A 26,607-nucleotide genomic window follows, 5' to 3' on the forward strand; every position below is an offset into this window, starting at 1 on the left:
GGTTTGAGGCTTTGATGCCGGGGAGACTGGTTGTCACCGATCGGACGTCAGCCTGTTCTCCATCCGTCCTCCCTCTGTCACAGAGACCAAGAGCAGCATCCGGCTTCTGCTCAGCATGATGTCCCAGATGATCCCAGCACATCAGTGGGCTTCAGAGGCCCCAAAGGCTGGGGAGCAACCATCTCACCACCCTCCTGGGAGAGGCAGACACCCTGGATTACCTGAAGTTATGCCCAGATCTGACTTTGTCATATAAAATTCCTGAAAGGGACATCTGAATTCCCCCGCCCTTGTAGATACACCAAAGGCTAGTGCTCGCAGAGATGAAGGATGTGACTAGAACAAACCATCCCTTAATTTTGCCACACCCATACATTTATAAATTAAATCTTGGCATACTGAGGGGCTGGTGTCATACGAAGCCTCCTGAACTGAGTCCTGAGGCTGCTCTGGCCACTGGTTGGCTGTGTGTCCCCAGGCGAGTCAGCCTCGCTCTTTGTTCTGCTGACTCCTCACTTGTCAGACAGGAGGGCTCTGAGGTCACAGCCCAGAAGGCCCGACACAGGGCCTCCGAGTGAGAATAATTACTGTGGTTACAGTTACTGACCTCACCACTAAGGGTGGTGCGAGACCAGGGAAAGGGGACCGTACAGCAGAAATAGAGGTACCATCAGAGTTACAAGAAATCAGCCACATAATCTGTGGAACGTATGCCATGCTTATGCTTGTCCTGCTACAGTACAGAAATCACAAAATTAGGGGGGCACCAGGGTGGCTCAGTCGGTTGAGCGGCCAACTCTTGGTTTCGGCTCAGGTCATGATCTCAGGGTTGTGAGATCAAGCCCCGCATCAGGCTCCACACTCAGCGAGGAGCCTGCTTGAGATTCTCTCTTCCCCTCTCCCTCTGCCCCTCCCCTCCCCCAGCTCATGTGCTGTAAACAAACAAACAAACAAATAAATAAAATCTTTTTTAAAAAATCACAATATTTTCATCAAGGTACAAAAAAAAAAGAGCATGCTTCATTGCATCTCCCATTGGCTACATCCCTCCCTCCTTCTCTTATTTTCCACGTGGCCCACACACCCTGGAGAGGTGATGAGAGTACACTATGGTCAGATCCTGACGCCTGCAGGGCACATTGCCCACCCCAGACAATGCGGCCACCCTGCTGGGGCCTGGCAGTGGTGTGGCTAATGCGGTATTACACGGTTCCCACGGCAGGACCCGGACCCTATCTGTATACAGTAATAGTCACGGACCGGATCCACCCCCTCCTCAACTGATACCCCTGGTGTTGGCAATTGAAAACTATCAAAAGTAAAAACCAAGACACTGCAGCCTGAGGTTATTAGATAGATGTCCTGGGATGATATTTGGGGCTCTAGAATGGCTGGTGAGATCTCATTAGGAGGTGGAAACATTTCTCATCTTCTGTCCCTTCTTCAGTGCTCTCCTAGATCTTTCCAGCAAATTCCTCTTCCTTTGGGTACCCTAAAAGGGCTGTGTGCATCAATAGCATTTTAGTAATGGTCTACCTGTCTGCCCCCTTGAGACAATGAGCACATCTAGGGCAGCCAATGAACTCTCCTTTCAGAATATTTTATTAGGCTATAGTAGTTATTATATGATAGGATAGGATATATGATATTATTCCCTGGTGCCTGGTACAGTACTTTGCACAAAAGTCAGTGATCTTTCGATAGCATGAAATGGTTGTGGGTCATCAAAAAACTAACTAGCAACCGGCAGCTAGAATCACTAGCCCCCCAGTTTTGCGTGAGAATTATGGATTATTAACAATAATGCTTTACATCATGACTTCTTTGTCCAATTCATCTTGCACGTTGCTGCCGGGTAATAAAATATCTTCATATCATAGTCAAGCATGGCATAAGCTCACAGCTAAGTTTCTTTTTTTCATCTTTATTCTGCCCCAGGCATTCCCCATGGCCTTCCCAGCTTCCCTCCAGCCTGTCATAGACAGCACCCCCCAGAGATCATTTAATGTCAACCTGTCTTTTTGCCCATGATGGGCCTGGCAAGGTCACCCTGGAGGCAACTGTAGAGCTGAGACTGAGCCCAGATCGCCTGACTGGGCCCAGTGACGGCCCACCCAGCCACCCACTTCTGCCTCCTCCCGCCCTTCCCAGGCTTGGGGTCGGGCTCTCACTGCCGCTCCCCAACCTGGTTCTCAAAGCCTACCTCCACTCCACCGCTCGGGGGGACGGTGCCCCCAGGCCCACTGCCTGGGCACACGGCCAGCCCCGCTGCCCACAGCGGCGCCTGCTCCGTTTCACTGGGGCACCCGGGGGCCGTGTGGACATGCAGCGCTCCCCTTCCTTCCTGGACCACAGGAAGCTGTGAGCGGAGGCCAGGCCTCTGGGGGGAGCTGCGTCCAGAGGGCCGCAGCTCCCCTCCGTCAACCCAGCTTACCGCAGGACTCCTCCCAGGACTCCACACCCCTCCACACATGCCTGGAAATGGGTGATGCACACAGACGTTTCTGGGCAAGAAAGGAAAGTAACTCACCGAAGAATGTAATTTCAAGTAGTATTTATGGCTTTTTTCCAATTCTGAAAGTAACACATAATCATTACTGAAAATTTAGAAGATCTAAAGGAGTTTAAAGAAGAAAATCACAATCGCCCGTAATCGCATCACTAGGAGCCCAGGTGCAGCTGGCCTGTCTCACTCTGCCCTCCTCCTCTGCCTCTCGCCCTGCACAAGCACACCCCCCCACACACACGCACGCACACGCACACACACACTCGGGCCTTGTGCTGACGGCGGGGTTCCATAGGCTTCTGTCAGTTCATATTGTGTCAGGAGCGTGTCTTACCTCACACTTCTCACTCACTCTGAGTAGGTGGAGCCCCACCTCCCAGGGAAGCCCCCCAATCTGCCTTCTATCCCACCCTTCTGGCCTGGCTCTCGCCCCTCCCCCTCTGCTGCCTGTTTTCTCTGAGACTGTAAACACATTCAGTTCCGACCCCCAGAAGCACCCCTTCACCGCATCTGCAGCTAATGAGGCAGGGGACCCTCCAGGCATGCACGCTGCACTTCTGGGGCTCCTCCTCGGCCTGCTGCCTCCTGTGTCTCCTGCCTCTGGAAGGCCCTTCTGCTCCAGGAGTAGATTTTGGCCCTTCAGCAGCAGGAAAACCTGACATCAGGATCCCGTCCCTCTTGCTCTCTGCCCCGTTCCCCAAGTGCTCCTGAAATCCTTCCTGGAGCGCCTCGCTGCTCTGTTCTCGCAGCATGTCTCAGACAGCCTGGGAGGCCTGGCCCCCCTTCTGTGAAGCCTCAGGCGGAAGGGCAGGCCTGCACCCCACGGAGGAGGGAAGCTCAGGCAGACGTGGGAACAGGACACTGTTCGGCTGAAGCAGGGTGGAACGTGGAAACGTGCAGGCTCCCCATTTTGCTTCACTGCTTCTCTCAACAAATGATAAGTAATATTTAATCCAGTATTCTAATGGGCAATTAAACATACTTTTTAGGGGCGCCTGGGTGGCTCAGTCGGTTGAGCGTCTGACTGGATTTCGGCTCAGGTCTCGCTCTCGCTCCCCCTCTGCCCCTCCACCCCCACCACCCCCCACGCGCTTGCTCACATGCACATGTTCTCTCATTCTTTCTCTCAAAAAAAACCAAAAAGATTTAGAAACATGTGTTTTTATAGGGAAAATGTCCCCTGTTCCTATAATGAACGGGGAGCCGTTTTCCCCCTTCCCCGGAGAGGCTCCATGGCCCTCTTGTTGAGAGCACTGGGGTCCGCAGCGCTGATCCACAGAAGGCCCCCGGCCACCAGAGGCCCCCAGGCCTGACTAACACCCAGAGCAGGAACCGGTTCGTGTGAGGCGAGGGCAGAGCGTGCAGGGCAGCCTGTGCGATACTCAGGGAGCCCCGTGGAAGGAGCCGCCGCGAACATCCTGGACAGCACCGAGTGTGTGTGTTATACCAAGCCGCCAGATGTGAAAGGAAAGTGTCTTAAAGAAGGAATACCTTTTTCTAATTCACACAAAGACCCCCAAGAAAACTCGCACAGGGCGTCCCCTGGGTCAGAAGAGCAGCCCACCCTGGTCCCTGCCATGGCTGAAGAGGAAGGCCAGCTGGTCATGGAAGGACTCTCGGGGCTCTTGCTTTGGCCTTGGGGTGGGCCTCAGGGTTTCAGCTTCAACGCCCACATTGTAGCTTGCCCATGATTTCTGTAGTCCCCACAGGTGACCATCATCCATCCCCCACTGCCCAGGCCACCAAAAGTGGTGCCGGAGTGCTTGTAAGCACTGGGGGAGCATACTCTCGAGAGGGCCGAAGAACTCAGGCTGACTGGTCAACATTTCCACCCCTCAAAGGATGTCTACAGGGGACGCTGAAACTGTGGCCAGGGCAGTCAGTCAGCACATGACTGGAGAGAGTAGGGCTCAGCTTTCTTCTGTACCCTCACGTCCAGCACCCCTCCATGACACCCCACCCGTGTCACCTAGACCCAGCTCCTCAGCCACGTGTTTCGAGCTGCTCTGATTCTTCAAGAACATCATCCTTTCCTGGTTTCCATGTTCTTGGGGTGATCCTCGCCATTGCACCCATTGTCCTCCTGAAGAGCGGCAGGCAGAGCACTCAGGCGGGCTCTGCCTGGGGAAAGGTGTCTCAGAGGTGATTTGCTCGGTCTCCATGGAGGAGCAGGTGGTGATGATTTGCAGCCCCCGCAGGAGCCACCTCTCAGACCCCCTGTCCTGCCCCCAGGATCGCCGGCGTGCAGTGCATGACTGTGCCTGGCTACTCCAAGGGCTTTGGCTACCAGACGGGGCAGAGCTTCTCGGGGGACTTTGACCACGCCTGGAATGCCGTGTACCTGGAGGGGAGATGGCACCTGGTGGACAGCACCTGGGGCAGTGGCCTGGTGGATTCTACCACCTCCAAATTCACCTTCCTGTAAGTAGAAATCTCGGTGCTGTTGCGTGTCTGGCTGGTGGAAATGGGGGAGGCACGAGGTTGAAGGTAGCAGCAGGTGGAGAAGGCCAGGTGGGAGGGCAGGGAGGGCCAGGGTGGCCTCTCCTCGCTGCTAGCCCCTCCCACCGTTCCTCCAGCTCTGAAATGATTCAGCTCCAAGCCAATAGGAAGGGCCCGGACCCTTTTGTCACCTCACCCTCTGCTGACTAAATCCCTCCTCTGGCTCCCCATCGCTCCCTCTGCCCAAGTGCTGAAAGCCCAGCATTTGCCCACAGGCCCTACAAGAGAGGAAGGCAGAGCTGAGAAGCTACCTTAACATCTGTAGATCCCCTTCAGGCCTTTGACCCACTGGCTGTATTACAATGCAGGGATGCCAGAATTCTCTTCCCCCAGATGCCAGGGCTCCTCCCCCACGTCTCTGGGCCAAATGCAGCCACATCACATCTCTGAGGAAGAGGTTATAGTCTGTGGGTACAGAGTCACTGTGACCACGGTGGGGCAGGGTGCTGGGGTGCAGGGCGCTGGAGCATGTCTGTTCTCCAAGGCTCTGGCCAACTATGGTCTTAACCTAAAGCCGTGATATTCACCCGGGATCATAAGACCTCTCAGCAACTCAAGATTCTTTTTTATCCAGAAAAATGAGAGCATTGTCCGATTTTTGCAGTTTAAATCTCGACAGGCCTGCACACAGGCCAAATACAAGCTAAGAGAGAAGCTTTAGCTCAGATGAGTCTCCCTGTTCTTCTCTTGATCCCCATCACTAACCGCTAGAGAGCCCCAGGGCTCTCATTGGCCCCAGGGACCACAGGAGAGCTGCTCATCCACGACTCTCCCTACCTGCCCTCCCTCCACCCTGCTGGTTGGCACCTGGTCCCTGGGTTATGCCTTTGCTCCCTCAAATCTCTGTCGGGCTTTGAGAGAAGGGGGAGCCCAATCCCCACCTGGACACAGCTCCACATGGACTATGGCCTTCACTTAAAGGGGGCCGTAGATCCTGCCATGGCCCCTATTTCTGGAAGCAGCCACTGAGAGGCCATCTGCAGCGCCCATGTTAAGACCGGACACAGTGCCTCTCCCCATCGGGTTGTTGGCAGGACCCCTCCTGTGGAAGCGCTAGACAAAAGAAGGCCCCAAAGATCCCCCTGCGAGCCCCACCTCCTTCTCTACAGAGCTGAGGCCTACTCACAGCACATGGCCACTGACCAGCTCCCCCCACCCCACCTCTAGCTACAATGAATTCTACTTCCTCACCCATCCCGCACTGTTCATCGAGGACCATTTCCCAGACAACAAGAACTGGCAACTGCTAAAACCTCCTCAATCTCTGAAGCAGTTTGAGAACAACATGTATCACAAGAGTGAATTCTACAACAAGGGAATGCTGAGTGCCCACCCAGAGACTTCTGTGATCAAAACAGGTAAGCCCGGAGCAGGTGGCCAGCATCTCGCGGCAGGGACAGAGCAGGTGGCCGGCATCTCGCGGCAGAGATGGAGCAGCATGCTCTGCGCCTCGAGGCCTCTGGACCCCAGGGGACTGCCCTGTCAGGGCCCAGCCAGGGCCCGTGGGCTTCGTGTAAGCTGTATGTATATGCAGACGCTATTAAGGCAGCCAAGTCCATCGGGCCATCGGCGCAGGACACAGCCACAGGTCACATTTGCAGGGACAGACACCGGCTCACAGCAGCATAAGCCAAAAAGGGGATGCATAGGAAGTCCTTGAGTTTCCCTAGGCCCTGAGGACCCCATTTACAGCCCAACCTGTCAGTGAGCCAGGGCTGGAGGGTCCCCGTTGGGTGAGTCTCTCCCAGTTCCCGCAGCAGGTGAAGGACCACCACAGGCCTGGCTGTCCCCACCTCCCGGTTCAGGTCCCCGACAGAAGCTCACTAGCCTGCTGCATTCTCCCAAACTCCTGGCAAAGAGGACGTGTTGGCCCAGCCACACGGGGCTCTGTGTGTCAGTGGTCTGAGCAGCTCGTGGGAGAGCAGTGGGGGTCTCCCAGGACAGAGGACCGGGGGAGGCTTTATTAGGGAGTGGCTGCTGAGCTGGGTCTTAAGAGCTGGAAGAGAACAGGCATCCCCAAACACAGGGACGGACATGCTCTGGAAGGACACAGCAAGCCCTCCAACGCCTGAACTCAAGCACCCCTAGACCAGGGCTGGCTCCAGAAGTGCAGCCTGCCTTCCTCTGTGCCCTTCCCTCACAAGCTTCCCTCCTGGAGGCAAAGTCCAGCCTTTTCCAGCCAACTTTCCTGGGAGTAGGAGGGTCAGGACACCTAGCTGAGCTGTCCCCACAGCTGGCCTGGACTGACCTTTGTTCCCTACGTCCCCACAGGGGCCACAGGTACCCAGCCAGGTGTGTTTATGCACTCTGAGGTTTATGGGGGGGCCAGCTGTGTGGGAGAGGGTACAGAACTGTGGTCACAAGCCTCGCAGGGCTGACTGCAGAGGACTTTGTCTTATGTCTGTCCAAGGCCCTGGTGCCTGGTCTAGGGCTGGACACATAACCTGGACACACCACAGGGCTCAGCACAGCCTAGTCAGTGCACCTACCCCCCCACCCCCACCCACACCCACACACCCACGCTTACGCAAAGGCCTGCCTGTTGGCACCATCTCTGCTACCAGGGGACCCGTATACTCCCAGGAGGGAAGGGTCTGAGCTCACACTGGCTGTTAGCACAAAGAGGTCTCCGGGTGGGTCTGAAGGGGAGCCCCATCCCACACTGTAGAGGGATAGGGGCACAGGGAGCACAGGTGTCCCCAAGTTACTGCCAGCTGATTCATCCCTTCCACCTCACACTGCTTTCCCTAACCAGTTTGCTGAACTCCTGAATACTTTTTTAAAACTACAAATACCTGGAGGCTCCTGCTGCTAAAATAACAGCGCGAGGTTGCTGTCTTTGAGAACGCGTTTCCTGTGCTCATATCAGATGGGGAGCCTGTTCTGACTGGTGTGGGCCATGGAACCACAGAGGAATGGTCCAGGCCACACCAACATCCAATTAATGCCACGGAGTAGAACTTGCCTTTGCAAGAGACACAGAAATGTAAACACTGGGATTCTTAATATACAGTAATCTCAAATTTGATTCCATATTCGTGATGCATATTTCAAGACTTTTTCTTTGTTGGAGCTAGTTGTGTTAAGAGTGAGGATGGGAAGAAAGCAGAAGAGGGAAACAGGTGGGTGAAAGCAGGGAAGGAAGAGGACAGGGGGAGGGTGTGAGGGGTGTGGGGGGTGGGATACCACTGATGGGGGAGAGGGGGGTTGGAGGGAGAGGAGACGCAGGGGAGGTCACAGGCTCCCCCAGAATCCCCAGAGTCCTTCTTTCAAGTCTTCCAGCCATTCAGCTCACCTTTGCAGAGAATCTGCTGGGCCAGGCGCCCTGGGCAACCCTGGGACACGCGTGAAAGGAGGCAGGAGGGCAGTTTCCCACAGTGCTCACCCCTGCAGGGAAGACAGACATTACAGAGAACTAATTCAGTACAATGGTGCTAAGTTTCCTGAAGGAGATGTGGAGCTACAAGAGAGGCTTCCAGGGGAGCTGGACCTCACCTGAGGGCATGGAAAAAGGCTTCTCTGCAGTCAGACGTCATGCTAAGGTCTTATCAGGTTTGGGGAAAAGCGGTGGAGGGGAGGACAGGTGTGAGAGCTCTGGGATATGTGGGAGAATGCCCTGTGGTCCGGAAAAGGAGGGTCCTGACTCAGGCCAGGCAGGAGGGGATAGGACTCTCGCTCGTCTCCAGTTGGATGGTGACCCACACAAGTGAACCCAGGAATGACCAGGTAGACAATTTCCCAGGGGCCCTTGGGCGGCCCTATGGAAGTGCTGGATGGCACTCCTCATCAAAGGTGAATTCCATGGGATCTCACAGCCAACTCGGAAGCAAGACAGAACAAGACGGGGTCATGAGCAGTTGAAGGCTGAGACAACTTCTGCCCACTGAGTTGGCTTATAAGAGGAAGCCAGGGGAGAGGAGAGATTCAACCAAGAGAGACTGATAACAAGTCTGTTGTTCTTGGACACTTTCCTTTTGGAGGTTACCATGGGACAGATGTCCCATCGTGGCTGGAGGCAGTGGAGAAAGAAGGTAGACAAAGAAGATAACACCAAAGCACCAAGCACCGCATAAGAAGTATAGCAGAGAGGGAAGGAATGGCAGCAGAGGGAACGGGGTGGTGGTGGGTGGGCTGGGCTGGAGCCCACGAAGAAGCAGAGGGGAGCCAGCCAGGAAGCTCCCAGCCTTTCCTGCTGCCGCTGGGGGATTCTCACTGGCTGGTTGGGAGTTAGCACTGAATGTAGGAGCAGAGCAGCCTGGAGTCGGGGCCTTGGGGCAGATTAGAGGGGAGGTCTTGGGGGTACTTGTCCTAGAACCCAGACATGACCTCCCCATCAAGAGCGTGGTACCTCAGACCGAAAAAGGTTACTAGTGAGTGTGGTTCTGGCGGTAGTCTGTCTCCTTCCTTTGCGCTCATCTGTGAACCCCAACGGGGTGGGGAGGTTGCTGGGACAAGGCGCAGGTGTGAGGCTTCCAAGAGGAAGGGGATTGAGGCTCTGCAAGGAGCCACTGCCCCTCCCTGTGGTCCTGTGAGGCAGGGAGGATGAGGTAGGGGAGTGCTCATGGGCTGTAGAACCAGAGAACTCACCCTGAAAAACAGTGACTGGGACAGAGGAAGACAAAACTGGAGGGCATGGGGAGAGATAGAGGGAGAGTGGATGCAAAGGGCCCTCCAGAGACGGGCCAAGCCTCGCCCAAGTGAGAGTCCTGGGTTGGGGCAGGGGGAGGCGAGGAGGCAGCCCCGCCCCTGGAGCACCGCCTCCAGTGGTCCAGCCGGGTTTTCAGGTCCAATGTTCACCTGACAGGGCTGACACTATAATGAACAGGGGCTGGAGGGAGCGGTGTGAAGCAAGACTTAAGACTGGAAGGAGACAAAGGGCGGCCCTCCAACCAGTCATGGGCCCTCCTTGCCCCCGGGCCCTCTCCCCTTCTCTGGAATCAGGCTAAGCCTCCGGACCACCTTTGTCTTGCGAGAATCACTTGGGTGAGGCAAGCACACACAGCTGGGGCAGATTTTCTCTTGAGACCCTCAGCTTTCAGCGCACCCTAAGAGAACCACCTAGAGAGGGGAGGGGAGCCCCCCCAGTGGTGTGCCTCAGCTGGCTTACATCCTGTTCGGTGACATCACCTCGACTGCTTAAAATCCAGGGTGCTGAAAGTAGTTACGCCGTGGAAATGGGCAGATGCTAGAGTCAGGGCTTCTTCCCGCGGAGAGCCGGTTGTTAAACACTTAGCAGCACGTCGGCACACCCTGGACCCATCCCACCTGACCCCGGCTCGCTCTCTCCACAGTGAACGGGAAAGCCACCATCACCATCGAGAGCTGTGCCCCAACGCTCTTCATGTTTATGCTCAATGGCAAGCAGGAGCATGGGCTGCTGAGCCTCAGGAAGAACGGGATGAAGCTGGACATATACCCTCCGACGGTGGGCACGCACAAGCTGCAGATCTTTGCCAAAGGCAGCTCCGACGTCTACAGCTCCGTGCTCGAGTACACGCTCAAGTGCAACTACGTGGACATCAGTGTCCGGCTGCCGGCCGAGCTGCACCAGCCCGTGGGCCCCAGCTGGTTCTCGGAGCAGATGGGCATCGTGAAGCCCTCCCACCCCGACCCCATCATCCACACCGGCGACGGGCGCTGCTCGGTCAGCTTCGGCGTGGAGGAGGGCATCAGCGTCCTGGCTTCCCTGCATGGGGACGAGGGCCCCGTCACCGAGGAGACGCAGCGGCGCTACATCTTCCAGGTGCAGCGGCAGAAGCGGGCAGAGCTGAAGGTCCAGCTGCCCCGGGCCGGCAAGTTCGCCCTCAAGATCTTTGTCAAGAAGAGGCTGGAGCCGGGCAACTACGTCTTCGTCTTCAATTATCTGCTGTGTTGCACCAACACCAAGGTGAACTGGCCCATGTTCCCCGAGAGCTTTGGCAACTGGGGGCAGGACAATGAGTTGCTGGAGCCTCTGTCGGGCGTGCTTCCTGCCAACCGGAACGTCCCGTTCAAACTGAAGCTCCACGGCGTCGCCAAAGCCCTGGTGAAGGGGCAGGACACGTGGCCCCTGACCCTGACTAGGGAGGGCTACTGGGAGGGCAGCTGCAGCACGGCTGGCTGCCGCGAGATCTACGTCATGGTGCTGGAGAACGCCAACCACAGCTTCTACTCCTACATCCTGAAGTACAAAGTGAACGCCCAGTGAGGCCCGGCGGCCCCCGGCCACCCCCGCCCAGAGGGCCGAGGCCAGACTTGCCCAGGGAGGGCCCTGGACACCACCAAGTCTGCACGCAGTCTCTTGGAGGCCTCTGCCTCGCTCTCTGCTCGCCACGGAGGCGAGGGTGTCGGCGTTCCCATGGCTTCACCCGGTTGTGGCCGTGGCCCAGGGGACTGAGGCAGAGGCCCTGTAGAAGACAAAGGTGCTATGTAAATCCAAGGTATTGTAAAGGGTACACCACTGCCCAGACGCCCCCTTCGCGTAGGAATGCTCTTGTTGTCTTTATAGGGCTGATGCGGGAAAGCAGGGAGGTTGCCCAGACAGAAAGCTTTTGCACGTGATGATGAGAGAATTCTCCTCCGTGCCCAGGAGGGACCTGATCTGCAAGGCTGAGTCATCCTGAATCACAGAGCCCGTTTCGGATAGCCTCAGTGTTTCTCACCAATTCCTGGACCCCAGGGACGGTCGGCCTACCATTATTTCCCCCAGACCTGACCATCTGCATTCCTGCTGCCCCTCGCTCTTCAAGAGCCCTAAAAAAGAGAAGGTGTGACGAGGAAGCTGACCAGCCCGCACCCGGCCCGAGGCCCCACGGTCCCCGGACACAATGGCCATGTGGCAATAGGAAGGTCACGAGGAGGCTCCCAGGGCCCGCTCTTGGGTGCCCTGGGGGGAGGGCCAGAGGGCGGGGGACAACACAGCAGCCCTGCCACCTGAGTCTGAGGCTGTGAGGCCTCCGACTCCGTGCTCCCGACGGGCCCACAGGCCAGTTCAGTCTAGGGAGTCGCTGGCCCTCCAGGCCCTCTCAGAGCCCGGGCTTCAGGCCCCAGCCTGCACTTTCACGGGGAGCTTCAGGAGGCTGCTAGGCCCTGGGGCGGCGGGGGGGGGGGCCTTGGTGATAGCCCTAAAGACCCAGGCAGGGAGGCCGGGCAGGGAGGAGTGCAAACACCGTAGTGCCGAGAAGACTCATGAAATAACAGGGCTCTGCCAGCCCCCAAGGCTCCCTACCAGCAAAGCCCACACAGGGGAACCTCCACCCGCTCCGGGAGCCGCTTCTGTGCTTGTCCACATCCCATCTCCCTTCCTGCCTGTCTCTGACATGAGAGACCCCTGGGGTCCTGCCGTCCACGCCAGCTCCAGCCCTAGGAGCCTTAGCAGCACCTCAGGCCCGTGTTGCCATGGCAACAGCAGCAAGCCTGGCTCCTTCCTACAAGGGCAGCCCAGAGGGAAGGAGGGAGAGGCCCTGCGTGGCCACTGCAGCCCCGTCCCAGCACAAGGAACCCCTGTAGGGGCTCCCCGCCTCCTGGCTGCTCCACTCTGGGGCCCCTCCCGTCTCCGCGCCCTCACCCCGAGAGCGGGCAGTGGCCCAGCACCCCCCCCAACTACTGTTCTAAATGTCCTCAGGTTCAGCGACAGCCAGGCCAGCTGGATGCTCACGCCTCCTCTGCCTTCATCCTCACATTTGTGTATTCGGCAAATGTTCACGGGGCACTTACTTAGCACAGGGCTCCGTGCTCGATGCCGGGGTTATGGAGGGAACCAGGGGGTCCCGCCCCTGCCATCTCAGAGCTCAGGGTGGGCAGCAGCAGCCGCCCTCAAACAGGCCTGCCTAAAGTTCCAGGCTCCCAACACTTCAGTCCCGCATCTCCCCAAAGGTCCCTGGTGCCCCCCAGCTTGGACCTGGCCCAGAGCCATGTGACAGGGGTGCCCAGGCTGGGGGCCTGGAACACCAGGGCAGAACATCATGGGGGGTCTGGGCTCTCGCCTGGACTGTGTCTTGTGCCCTCTGGCAGGCTCTGCCCCCCAAGCCTTTGGCACAGTTGACACGCATGCCTGGAAAATGCACGAAGCCCCCAGAGGCGGAACCGCTGTGCACTAACTACGACAGGAAAACAAGGGGAGTTCTTACACCCCGAAAACAGCCTTTTTTCATACCTTTGATTTTATGGGCTGAAAGAAAGGTGCTGTGTTTTATCCAAATAGTAAGTGCCTTCTATGACTCACGTCACTCCCTGGACCCAGAGCCATGGCTAGCCCCGATGAGAACGTGTATCTTTTTAAAAATAATATAACTAATCAGTACATTCTGGAGCAGGCAGAGGATGCCACCCCCCCCAGTCCCCCCCCACCCCCGGCACAGTAGGAGTTGCCCAGGAACCAAGCCCAGGCCCCAGCTGCAGAGCAACCGCGCGCCCCTCCCTCTGCGTTAACCAGACCCCCGCTTCGTAAAGACAGCTGTAGGCACAGTCAGAAATCACCTGTATTTCTTTCCACTGAAGTAAAAATACATGAAATGAAATCCAATCTTCATGAATTTTTACACGCATGCTGCTCAGGGTAGAATTCAGGGTTGCATTCCGAAGCCTTTTATTCAAATCCCCATCTTTGTTTCCTGGTGCTGGAGTCCCCGCGACCGGTGGAATGGCTCGGGCGCCCCCTGGTGCCCAGAACGCGGAGCTGCCGGCGAGCAGCACTGCGCGGCCAAGTCGCTCGCCAGGGTTTTTTACGCAGAATCTGAAATATCTGCTGAGATGTTTATGTTCAGTTCCCTGGGTGCTTCCTCGTGCGCACACGGAGCACGTCTCTGCCACGCGCAAGCTGTGAGGCGAGCTTGGGGACTGCCTGGCCGGGCGAGAAGACACGGCATGTAATACTGGGGAGTCTTTTGCCGGGAAATCGCGCCTTGAAACGGAAACACTGGATATGGGACTGGAAGGGACAGCTCTGACCGCACTCGTCACTACGCCGGTGAAGGACCGAGACTGATCACACTCAGGGCTTTGGCTGGCAAGTCCTGGGGTGGCAGCCCTCAGGCCACAGGCAGAAGGGTGCAGAAGGTCGGGGAGGGTGCCGGAGTGGGGGGCAAATGGGCTACAACCACAACTGCGATGAACTCCTTTCAGCTTGTTTCCGACGCGCCAGCCGCACAGCTGGACTCCGTTTCAATCTGATTATGATCATTGTGAGTTCCCCATATGCTGCATTGTCCCACCAGGACAGACTCCTCATGGCCTGCTGAGATTAAAAGGACATAAATAGATTAACTGAAGCATGAAGGAATTAGGCTAGACATAAAGAACTATTTCCTGTTTTTAAGCAGGAGGGGCAAGGTGCCAAGAAAGTTTGTGAAATCCTCTTCTCAAAGGACTTGAAATGTAGAAACGTTTCCCCGGTGGTCTGGGTTTGAGATGCTATGCTAACTGGAAGGATAAATTCTCTCTAAACCAGTTCATCCTTGAAGTACACTAGATCGCCCCCAGCAAACATGAGGTGAACAGTGTTGCCACATCCTTTGCTGTTAACAGTGTATTCAGAGGTGATGTGCATCTGTGTCCCGCATCAGTTTTATCTGGGGTCTATCATTTCTTTTCATTTGGAACAAGTAGCTGGAAATCTTAAGAGGTGATTACTTTTCATAACGTGTGTGTTGAGTTGTGTGGGCCAGTGGCTGTTGAGTATGCTTTCCGCACATTGTTGCTGGTGTTGTTTTTCAATAAAATTTATATTCATTTTTATCCAACAATGTAATTATCAATCTGTTCTTATCACTGCTCTCACAAGGGATTAAAAAAATAGGGAAAAAACACTTTCATGTTCAAAGGGAGCCCTAGGAGAACAAAAAAAAAATCAATGTCCCAGCCATTTGAATGTGATGGGGAGATGCAAATGGAATGTCAGGCAAATAGCTATTTCACATTAAAGAAAACATAATTAGGTTAGCTCCAGCCCCTCTCTGGCTCACATGCCTTTGAAGAACATGAAGGCAGTGTTTCTTTCATTGAATCTTGTTTAACTTGAAATTTTTCAAGTCAATCTTAATTTCTGTTATTCGTAGAAGAAAAGAATATATCCAAAATGCCTATCAGCCTACTTTTTTTGTTGTTTTGAATATCTATTTCTTGATTTTCATATACATACAGAAACTTTCCAGCAAGTTACCTAAACAGATTATTCATAAATTAGACATTTAGGGAAATAGAGAAAATGAACATCCAGGCACCTCTGAGAAGCTGCCGTAACCATGGAGACCATTCTCGTAGCTGTAGTGTGAAGGACAGAAAGAACTGTGTTCTCCAATCTGGACTTGTAGCATCATCCCTCCCTGCTGGACCCACAAACGTGAGCTCCCCCGCCCACCCCCCCACCCCACCCCCCGCTGCCGGCACACGTCTCCGGAGGAAGGAAGCGCATGGGTGGACCATGTCTTGAACAGCATATTAAGGAGAAGTCAGAAGAAAGCCTCCCGCATTCATAGGAGGAGGAACTCTTAAATTATTAGAACAGTCTGAGAATGCCAACCCCGAGGCTGGAATGGATGACCTCTAACGTCCCTTCCAGTCCGGAGAGTTTGTGATGCTGTGTCTCTGGGAACAGATGCTGGCAGGTGGTAGACCTGGGATTGTCAGTTTCGGAACATCTGAAGGGCCCTGCTGTGTTAAGAGCCTGCCCTGCAGCCCCCAGCAGACTGCGCTGCTGTTTCCTCTCTTGCCTGAGGGCAAGGGGCTGGAGAAAACCCAGCAGAGGGACCAAAGGGAAAGCAACAGCCCCTGACAGGATGCTGCTTCTCTCTGATTTTGCAAGCAGAACGAAAGAAAACTAAAAGTCAGGCAGCGATCGGGATGCCTTCCCTTAGATATCCCACAGGCATCCCCAAATCAAAAGATACTGAACCGAAGTCACTTTTCTCCCCCACATTACCTCCAACTCCTCCTGGATCCCCAACGAAGTGAATACATCTCCATCCCCCAGGTACCTCAGTCAGACTCGTGATGGTCACTAGTAACTCCTTCATTCCCCGCAGTGATGAAATCTGGTCCATTCTGACCCACTCTCCCAGCCCCACATCCACCCTACTCCCACAGCCCTTGCCATAATTCAAGCCTTCCTCATCTCTCAGCTCCACTGTGGGGATTGCTTTCCACGATGATATGAGGACCCACCACCACCACCTGCTCCGTGACTCCCCATGTTTCTTCTTATAAGAACACCAGGACTATTGTTGTGTTACGACAAGGTTTCCACAAAAGCATTCCAGAAGAAGTTCACCATCTCTGGAGAAAGCATCATTTGTGTCAGGTGCTGATGGAAAAGGTGGGTCTTCAAGCAAAAACTGATTTTAACAGAGAGGCAGAAACTCCTCCTTTTTCTGGACTCTGAAGAGGCCAGGTGCTGAGGTCTTCACTCCCACCTGGTGCTTGTAGGGTGGCTCATAGCAGCACAGCCAAAGGGGGACCTGTGACAGGATGAGTGGTGGAGCCCAGCCTGAAGGTTAGCAAGCTACACCTTGTAAATCAGATTATCCACATCCGTGGCTCATAGATTTCCCTGTTCTCCTCCTGGAAACAACAGTATTGATCAAATGTACCAGGTGGACTCCCTGGCAAGCAGATGCTGAGACAGAGTTAGGAACATAAACAGGGTACTAGAGGGTAATACCTGTGAAAGATAAAGGAGGAGGAAGCAGGATCAGGTAGCGAGAACTTCGGACAGTGGTCCAAGTCTCAGACAATGCAACAGAAGAGTCCCTTGTGTAGAAATGGCCAGGCCCTAAAGACCCCAGTCTGCTCAGTCATTGGCTACAGGCTAAGAAGAGCTTGGCCTCTGTTCAAAAGCTAAGATAAGCCACATATCTGGTTTTTGATCCAGCATGTAAAAAGCCTAGAAGCCATCACTTCCTCCAACAGGTAAAAAGCTGACAAACTGAAAAATCAACAACTCTTCTTATATCTGTAGGAGAAGTGAAGTCACAAGGTAAACCTCTACCCCCCTCCCCAAACTGGAGAGACTGACAGGTGATACCAAGATTCACAACCCACCAGAGCAGAAACCTCCATGGAAACCATGGCCTGGGTGAGATAACCTGAATTGTAATTGACAAATGTCTGGGGCTCAATGTGGACAGCTTTGAGAGTTGAAAACTCTCCAGGGGGTCCCAGTCATCAGGACCCCCACATTTTTGTGAGTTTTATCTCCTGGATCTCTACCAGGTCTCACAGTGAATATCAGGGAAAAATCCCCTCATGCTTCTGGGGTGAGGGGCATGGGTCCATCTACAAGCAGAAAATTAGTAAGGACATAGTTGAACTCAACACCACCCCCAAACTACTAGATATAATTGGCATCTATAGACTACTTCATCCAACAACAGCAGATTACATATTCTTTCCAAACTTCACCAAGATAGACCACATTCTGGTCCATAAAGCACACCACCAACCAATTGAAAGAATAGAAGTCACACATGTCTGCTCTCAGAGCACAGTGGAATTAAACTAGACATCAGTAACAGAAAGATAACTGCAAAATATTTGCAGATTAAAGAACACACTTCCAAATAGCTAATGCGTCAAAAAAGAAATCTCAAGAAAAATTTTAAAATATTTTGAACTACCTGAAAATGAAAACACAACTTATCAAAATTTGAGAGATGCAGCAAAAGCTCTCTTTAGAAGGAAATTTAGAGCATTAAAGGCATATACTAGAAAAGAAGAAGGCTCTAAAATCAATAATCTAAGCTTCCACATTAAGAAACTAGAAAGAAGAGCAAAGTAAGCAAAAGAAAAATAATTTAAAAAGAGCGGAAATCAATAAACTGAAAACAAGAACTCAATAGAGAAAATCAGCAAAATCAAAAGCTTGGTTCTCTGAAAAGATCAATAACATCTATGATCTTCTAGCCAGGTTAGCTAAGAGAAAAGAAAGGACACAATTACCAATATCAGAAGTGAAAGAGGGGTTGTCACTGCAGATCCCATGCACATTAAAAGGATAATAAAGGAATACTATGAGTAACTCTGTGCCCCCAAATTTGATAACCTAGGTTATTCACACAAGAAGAAATAGGTGATCTGAGTAGGCGTATTATCTTTTAAAGAAATCGAGTCAATAATCAATAACCCTCACAAAGAAAGCACCAGGCCCAGATAGGTTCACTGGTGAATTCCACCCAACGCTTAAGGAAGAAATTACACCAATTTTCTACAACCTCTTTCAGAATATAGAAGCAGAGGGCTTACTTCCTAACTCATCTGGGGCTAGCATTATCCTAATACCAAAACCAAACACATTATAAGAAAAGAAAACAACAGACTAATATCTCTCATGAACGTAGATATAAAAATCCTCCCAAAACTCGCAAATTGAATCCAACAATGCATAAAAGCTAAGGCAGACCCTGAAGGCACTGCTAGCTGAAAGCTCTCAGCTACCTGATGTACTCCTTGCGGATAATCAAGTTCTCTCATAAAGGGAAAGCTGAGTAGCACACCTCTGTGTCTGCCACAAAGGATTCAGAAAAGATTGGGTGCAGGCTCTAGGGGTGGGGCAGCAGATCCAAAAGCCATCTGGGATCCAGTGATCACTGGTGAGAGCACCAAATTGTTTGTCAAAGGGACAGGGGTGGGCTCCATATCTAGCTGCCTCTGTGCAAGAGGAATGCATCCTCCAAGGGCCGCCTTTAAGGTGCTGGGGACTAATTTGACAGAGGCAGCTTTTTCCTTCCCTCTCCGCCTTGGCCTCCTGGTTCCTGTCACCCAGGGCAGCCTCAACACTAAAGCCAGAAGGATCTGCTCATGTTACACTCTTACTTAAAACCTGCCCAAAACTCCCCCATTGCCCAAGAGATAAGACTTAGTTCCCCACTGTCTTAGTCTCTTCTGGCTGTTGTAACAGAATACCATAGATGGGGTGGCTAATAAACAGCAGAAACTCATTGCTTATGGTTCTGGAGGCTGGGAAGCTGACATCAAGTCATTTGCTGATTCCGTGTTTGATGAGAACCCACTTCCTGATTCATAGATGGTTGCCTTCTCCTCGTGTCCTCACATGGTGGAAGGGACAAGCTTACTCTCTGGAGTCTCTTTATAAGGACACTAATCCCATCCATGAGAGCTCCACCCTCATGACCCAATCACCTTCCAAAGGCCCTGCCTCCAAACACCATCATATGGGGGATTCAGTCTCAACCCATGAATTTTGGCGGGGGATACAAACATTCAATCTATCATCCCCCCTCTGGCTTCACACTGCTTTCTCTGCTTTGTCTCTCATGACTCTCCATGAGATCCCTTTTGCAAAAATCAGCCACATGACACCAGAAGGGCCACGGACCCTCACACTACCGTGCTTTTCACACATGCTGTTCCTTCTCATTAGGAAGTCCTTCCCTCCATCTCTGTCTGGAGAAGTGCTGCTTGGTCTTCAGGGATCTGGACCAGCCCCTATCTGCCCACCCTCCACGCTCACATAGCACTTTGTTAGCTCATCTGTTAACCAGGTACTTTCTGCATGATTCATGTGATTGAGAGGGTACTTGGAGGTTCGCGCACTTGGTTACGAATTGTTTGAACACAGTTAGTTTGATTTTTCTCCATGGCACAAAATAGGGGTTTGGTAAATGTTTGGCAAGTGTTTCATTAGGAAAACAGAGAGGAAAGATGAAGACAGGACCAGCGAAGTAACGTAACTCAGCAGCCCAATAACCATTCACTGACATTTGTTGAAATATGTTTCCAGTTCACCAAGACTGGCCCCTGTGCCTTTTGCCCAGCTCTGGACACCATGGCCTGAACTGCGAGTAGAAGCTAAGATGCTCTCCGGGAGGCCCACACCCCAGGAAGGGCTGGGAAACTGGGGCAGGGGGAGATACTGGAATGACCACCCTTTCTGTGACTGCAGGTGGCAGGGGGTAGTCAGGACTCCTTGGCCATGAATAGCTTGATGAAATTGCCTTTTCCCTACCTAATTGTGGTTCCTGCCCCAGATCTCCCCTCCAGGACTCTGTTTGAAGGAGCTTCTATGACCTAAGCTGGGGGTGCTTCTGTTTCACAGCTCACAAATGTAGCTAAAGGCATTCGCCAGTCCTACCCACACCCGTCCAAATAGTCAGCTGCCAGACCATAGGGCTAAGGATGGTCTGGAGGCCTCCCGACACCTCTGGGCTCCAGGGGGACGCCACCCAACATACCCACTCTGAGCACACAAACGCACGCAAGCATATGGCTTCAGGAAGAAGGAGCCCAGGTGGGATTTGCTCACGGTTTCATCTCCGTGATTACATGACGCCTGCATTTAGAATAAATGATGAATACATTTTTGAAGTGAACATCAATTTGTCATTTCAAAAGTGAATTCATAGGTCACTGGATTTATTTACATGGCTGTTGACCAAACAGGCTGTTGAGTTAACAACATCCTAAAGAGTCATTTCCCTCTTTCCCTCAACTAACTACAAAAGCATAAGTCCGGGAGTGAGTTTCTCTGCCCCCGTGGGGAATGTCTGTTTACAGGAAGACAGAAACGGCCACCCGCTGGGAGTGTTCGTGCTGTTTGCCTGAGGAAGCCCATCAGGGCCCTGACTGATCAGAGGAGAGCCCTTCTTCCCCAGGAACCCCCCGCCCCAGGCCTGTGCCGAGACTGCTTTGTTTCCATCAGGAGGGACGGCTGACTGCCTCTCTGACACAAGGAATCAGCCATCACTTCACCCGGGCTGAGCAGGGAGCGAGGCGGTGGCGCCTGCCCCAGGGTGGCAGGGATGGCTGCGGAGAAGCCTGTGGGCTCAGGGCACGGCGGCAGCCACAGTCACGAACGGCTAGAACAGTCGGGCCGTGGATGAATGAAGTACGGATGTTAGGAGTGAGGGCCCTGGCAGCTCCCACACGGACAAAACAGGGGGACGGGGGCTGGGGGGGTTGGTACGAGGAGACGTTTATTTAAAACAAAATCACCGCAGGATAACAAATTACTCCCTGAACACTTGGCTGATGTATTTGTACGTATGTGAACACGAAGAGGATCGGAAAAATTAACATTTTATTATATTCTAAAAAATTAGATGTGGCCAAGACACCAGAGGCATTTGGAGGCCGTCCCCTCCCCTGCCCATATCCTTTGTGATGGCTCCGCCCTTGGGAACTGCAGGCGAGCGTGGGCACCATGAACCCTTTGGCATCCATTTCTTTAGCATCCGATCTCCTTCCCCACCTCCCAGGAGAGACACAGTGAAGAGAACACGTTAACCTGATTGCGGGAGGAAATCCACTCTATCAGTAAAAGCTTCACTTGACATTTTTAAAGCTCCACGAGAGTGTTAAAAGTCCATTTTAAAAAGAAGAGAATGGGCATCTTTCTGGAAAGATGGCCTCTTAGCTGCTGGTCCCCTGTTTGATGGAAAGCTGTCTTGCACCATCAGGAGCCATTAATGTATGACTGAAGCCTCGGGTCCCTTCTGTAAACACTGCTTTGACTGCGGAAGCCCTGCAGCTAGCTGGAGACCCCTCCTCACTGAGCTCTGGCCGACCCCATCTGCCGACACCAGGCTGTCATAGCCGCAGCACAAACCCTCAGTCAGCCCCAAGTCACTGATCCTCCCAGTCCTGGGGTCCTCAGCAATGAGCTGGGGATCATCATCGCACCCACCATGCAAGTTTCCTATGGGCACTGAGTGAGCTAACATGAATACAGTGAGCAGTACCTGCCGGATGGATGTCAGCTGTCCCCACGGCCACACCATCGGTGTCCTCAGTGTTAGGAGGATGAGACTGAAGGGCCATGTGTTGTGCCATGGCTTGAATCCGAAGGTCACAGGCCCCTCCTGAAATCATAGCCGTCACTGATGCCAGCCTCTAAAAGAAGACATCCTGTCTCCAACACTCGGCCACCTGCCTCTTCTAGAATCTTCCAGAGACCAGGAGTGCATCGCTCCGTGAAACAGCTATGCCATTAATGGACACCTCTGTTAAAAGACCCTCCCTATGTGTAACTGCCTTAAATTCAAGCAGTTGCGCCACTCCACCCACTGGTCCATGAATATTACCCACTGTAATATTCCAAGGTGACCACACGGCAGGCGTCCTGAGCCACCAGTACAAAACCCAGCTCATCTGGGGGTCCTGGGAGCTGGCTGGGAACAGCCGTCAACTACCTAGATAAGGAAGGAGAGCCCAAAGAGAGGGAAAGAAAAAGAAAATCTCCCACTCAAGAGAGCCTGCAAATCAGCATCTGAAACCATAAGATGTTAGAGAGAAAAGATATGCAATCTGCATACTGTATGGTGAGACCACCCCAAGCCCTCATCCCACATAATGTCCTGCATCCGGCCACCTGGCTTATATCCTCCGAGCATTTCTTCTCTGAGAAAACTGAACAATCCAAGAAAAACACCCACAGGTACAATCTGTGGGCAGCACTCCAGTGACAGGACCAGAACCCTATCTGACCACCTCTAGGAATCCCTCCCCATACACACACACATACACACACACACACAGAGTTTGCGAGTGCATCTTGGTGGTTTTAAAATGCATCCACAGATTCTTTGGTACTCCTCCCTTCCTAAGGTGGAGCCTAGCTATACTTAGTGGCTCTCTTCTAACAAATAGAATATGACAGAAATCACAGTGTGTGGCGTTCAAGATTAGGATCTATAAGGCATTACCGCTTCCTCCTGTAAACCAAGAATGGAGTGCACTGGGACCAGGAAGCTCCTACAGAAAGGAGGGCAAGGGGATAGCAAGGAGGATGGTAATGGAACAAATCTGGAGAAGAGCTGTACAGCAAGGAGGATGGACCAGCCTAGAAAGGAGGCATGTCATAGGAAAAAACAAAATGGGACCAATGACAAGTGACTTCACTGGGGCTATTTTAATGACATGGAGGAGTTTGCGGGACTATTTGGTGAAAGCTATGTTGAAAACAAAGCAAATGCTGATTGCATGAAGAAAGATTGTACCCAAAAAATCATATTAATCGTAGTATACTATGTGTGGATATTTACAGGGTCATAACAATGTAAATGTCAAGTACTGATGATGCATGAGATGCCGTGTTTGGACATCTCATGCCATTCCAGCCCCAGCCCCCTTTCCTGTCTCCCAGTTTTGAGGATGAGGTAGCAAATTCTTCCTTTCTCTCAGTAGTGTTTAGTAGATTTTTGTGGAGGCTTGCATATCCTTTACTAGGTACATTTCTAGGTATTTACAGGTGTATTTTCATGATGTGGTAATAATATCAATTTTAAAGTGCATTTTCTTTTTCTTTTTTTTAATTGTTTCTTCTAATTGTTTCTAGCATATAGACATATGAGTATATTACATGAAATCATGCTGTGTGTTCTTTGTGGATATGTACAAATCCAAAAATATAGCTGTGAGGTGTTAACACCATCTCCAGGATAGCAATTGCTTCTGGAAACAGAAGAAAGGCATGGAATTAGACCAAAACAAAGACGTTTTCAGTAATCTTTTATCCTATGTAAGGTTTGAGGAATATATGATGAAATGTTGGCTTTTGTTAAATTCGGGGGAAAGAAATCATCCATGTCACTATTTTTAAAAAGGGGGTGTGCCTGGGGGGAGCAGTCGGTTGAGCATCCAACTCTTAGTTTCGGCCTGGGCTGTGATCTCGGGGTTGTGAGAACAAGCCCCACATTGGGCTCCATGCTCAGTGCAGAGTCTGCTTGAGATTCTCTCTCTCCCTCTCCCTCTGCCCCTCTCTCTTGCGTTCTCTCTCTCTCAAATCAACAAATAAATCTTTAAAAAAAAAAAAAGAATCTTTGCCTAACCCAGGATCTCAAAGATTTTCTCCTGTTTTCTTCTAGAAGTTTTATGGTTTTAGCTCTTAACAGAAGTCACTATTGCAAAATGAACCCCATTCTCCATGGAGGATGGAACGAACACATGGTGGGTGACCAGCCTCTGTGACATCAGTTTCCCCTGGAGCCCTGCAGACAAGGAAGATGGCTCCTCCCCCTACTGTGCCTTCCCTACCCTCTTTCCCAGGGGCCTTGCCTGTGGTAGGGACCCTGGCCCCCCCATCACCCTTATCACCCCAACACTGGTGTGGGCAGAGGTTGCAAACTTTACTGCTCAACGTACACAGTGTTAAAAAAAAAAAAAAAAGTTTATCAGTGCCAACATTTAAAAATCAGGAAAATCACATCAAAATCTGGCCAGCTTTTCTCAAATAGCCCGTGAACATTACAGGGGCCTGAGTTGCAGTGCCCTCTTTGGACTAGCTGGCCGTCCAGGTCACCCCACACCTGCCCCTCCGACTGCCTCCCAGAGCCTGAGCGCTTGCTTTCCTACAGCTGCCTTCTTCGAGGCTGCCCGCAAGGCTCCACCTACAGCTTTGCCACCCTCTTCCCTTTGCAGCAGCTCACCTGGCCTCCTGACAGCCTTGCTGAGCCAGGATCAGAGTCCACACTCTGCACACAAGGAAACTGCCCAAGGGCGTACAGCTGCTAAGTGGCCCGCTGGCTTTGAGGCCCTCCCCCTCCGCTCTCAGACTCATTTCACGGGGCCCCATCGCCCTGAGCACTGGCGCTGTCTTAAAGCGTTGGTGATGCCAATCACTAAGGGCGCAGGTGCGTTGCGAGGCTGCCGTGCGCACCTGTCAGAGGTTCTGGGAGCATGAAGGGAGCTGGGGTCTGTGTCACCTGCGCTGGGATCTGCCGGGAGTCCAGGAGCTCAGGCTTCTGAGATGAGGGGTTTGCTTGATTAAATGTTTGATGAATGAACTAATAAATGGATAAGCTGTCATCTGAGTGGGCCACATATGTTTAACCATTAATCAAAACAGATTTTAACTGCAGAAATATTTCAGCTGAGGCATATCAAGGAAGAGGAAGAAGGGCAAGCCTACGACGTGCCAGAATCCGTGCCAGGCCCCACCACGGGGTCTCATCTCATGGCTGAACATTTCGGAGAGGACTTCGCATGAAAAGCGTCGACGGTAATACCTGCACAACCCTCTGGGGTAAAAAGGAGAGGATTTAAAGGTGTCTGTATGGGACAAAATTCATTACATCTTCTCTGCAATCTGTAATTATGATGATAAAAATAAAATGCTAGTAGTCGAAGAGACATTGAATTTATATAAAACGTCCAATATGATCTTTTTTAAAAAAAATTTTAATGAAAACCTTGAGCTTTCTTTTGTGACTTTAACTTTTTATATGAGGATTTACGCTTTGAAATTGTTAAACACAATTCCTGATCAAGGTGTTTTTAATTAACAATGTCTTTAAATTCTTCATTGTTCACCTTGATGAGAAATTTTGCAAAGTAGTGATAACGTTCTTTACAACATTAATTTGAAAATTATAATACAGATCGTATTTAAAGACTCTAATTGTAATTTCTCTTCTTTCATTGACAAATTTATTGTTGAAGTTTCTAGTAATATTATGGATAGACTTTTAACCCAATCAAACATTTTTAAATCTAGTGTTAATGTGAGGCACTAATTTGGACAACTTCTGAATCTTGGAGTGGTCAGCCTGTAGGTAGCTTGGGGTAAGGGGTGCCAGGGTATACCAGCAGAGAGCTATGACTATCTGACCTGTGCTGGACAATAATTTTTGCTTGTTTGCAGTATTTAAGTATTAATTTCTTGAGATTCCAGAAAGATTGAGACTGTTGGATTGTTTTGTGAAGACAGAGATTCGGGTCTGCCGTCTACAGCTGCACCCAGAAGAACATCATCTGGCCCCTCCTACATCAACCACCCCCAACCTGTCCCTTGCCCCACAGTCTCCAGATGGCTGCACTTGGGCTGCGAATTCTCCTTGGGTACACAGAGCACCAGATTCTCCAGTGTGCCACTGGGCCCTTGTCCACAGTGGACAATGGCACCCTCGGCAGCTCTGTCGATGATGTCCGAGTGGTCCAGCTTCTCCGTGGTCACATGCTCATCCCAGGCTTAACCTGGCTGCCCCAAATGCTGACGGCTTCCAAGACCCCAGGGACCCCAATAACCCAGGTGGAATGCTCTGGCCTGCCAATGCACACTAGTTCTCCAAGATGCCCGAAAGTATGCCATGAATAAAAAAAATTAAAAAAATAAAAAATGTTCCCTTGTGTAAGTTGGTGATACTAAGCACAAATACTGTCCCCTCAGGTGCCTGGGTGGCTCAGTTAGTTAAGCGTCTGCCTTCAGCTCAGGTCATGATCCCAGAGTCCTGGGATCGAGCCCCGTATCAGGCTCCCTGCTCCGCAGGGAGCCTGCTTCTCCCTCCCCTCCCTGCTTGTGCTCTCTCTTGCTATCTCTGTCACTATCTCTGTCTCTCTCTCAAATAAATAAATAAAATCTAAACAAAAAAATAAAATAAAAACAAATAAAAAACAAATACTACCCCCTCTATAGCAGTGAATGTTCGCAGAGAACCAGACTGACCAGGTATGACATAAATGATAAGCAAGCTCTAAGCCTCTAAAATTCTTAACCTGGAGTTCACAGACCCCCTACCAACAGGTCCAAGACCAGAATTTAGGGCTCCATGAACTTGGATGGGAAAAACTGACATCCTAATTCTCAACAAGATCTAAATGAAATTTGGTTTTTATTCTATTAGGAATATAAGCCATAAATCACAGCAACTATGAGTACCTGGGGCTTTATTCCAATA

At 51.9% G+C, this 26,607-nt stretch overlaps 1 protein-coding gene across 1 annotated transcript in view; it reads left to right on the forward strand.

The window, feature by feature from the left end:
* Positions 1-14,727, forward strand: part of KY (kyphoscoliosis peptidase) — a 47,594-nt gene extending 32,867 nt beyond the window's left edge. The window contains exons 9-11 of the mRNA XM_045903732.3: positions 4,739-4,927; positions 6,173-6,363; positions 10,297-14,727. Of these exons, the coding sequence (XP_045759688.2) occupies positions 4,739-4,927; positions 6,173-6,363; positions 10,297-11,192 (1,276 nt within the window). The 3' untranslated portion in view covers positions 11,193-14,727. The remainder of the gene's footprint in view (positions 1-4,738; positions 4,928-6,172; positions 6,364-10,296) is intronic.
* The last annotated feature ends 11,880 nt before the right edge of the window (positions 14,728-26,607 follow it).

Source organism: Mirounga angustirostris, unplaced genomic scaffold, assembly GCF_029215605.1.
Source record: "Mirounga angustirostris isolate CCGP_5_RB_7025 unplaced genomic scaffold, mMirAng1.0.hap1 SCAF_1, whole genome shotgun sequence".
Taxonomy (NCBI): domain Eukaryota; kingdom Metazoa; phylum Chordata; class Mammalia; order Carnivora; family Phocidae; genus Mirounga; species Mirounga angustirostris.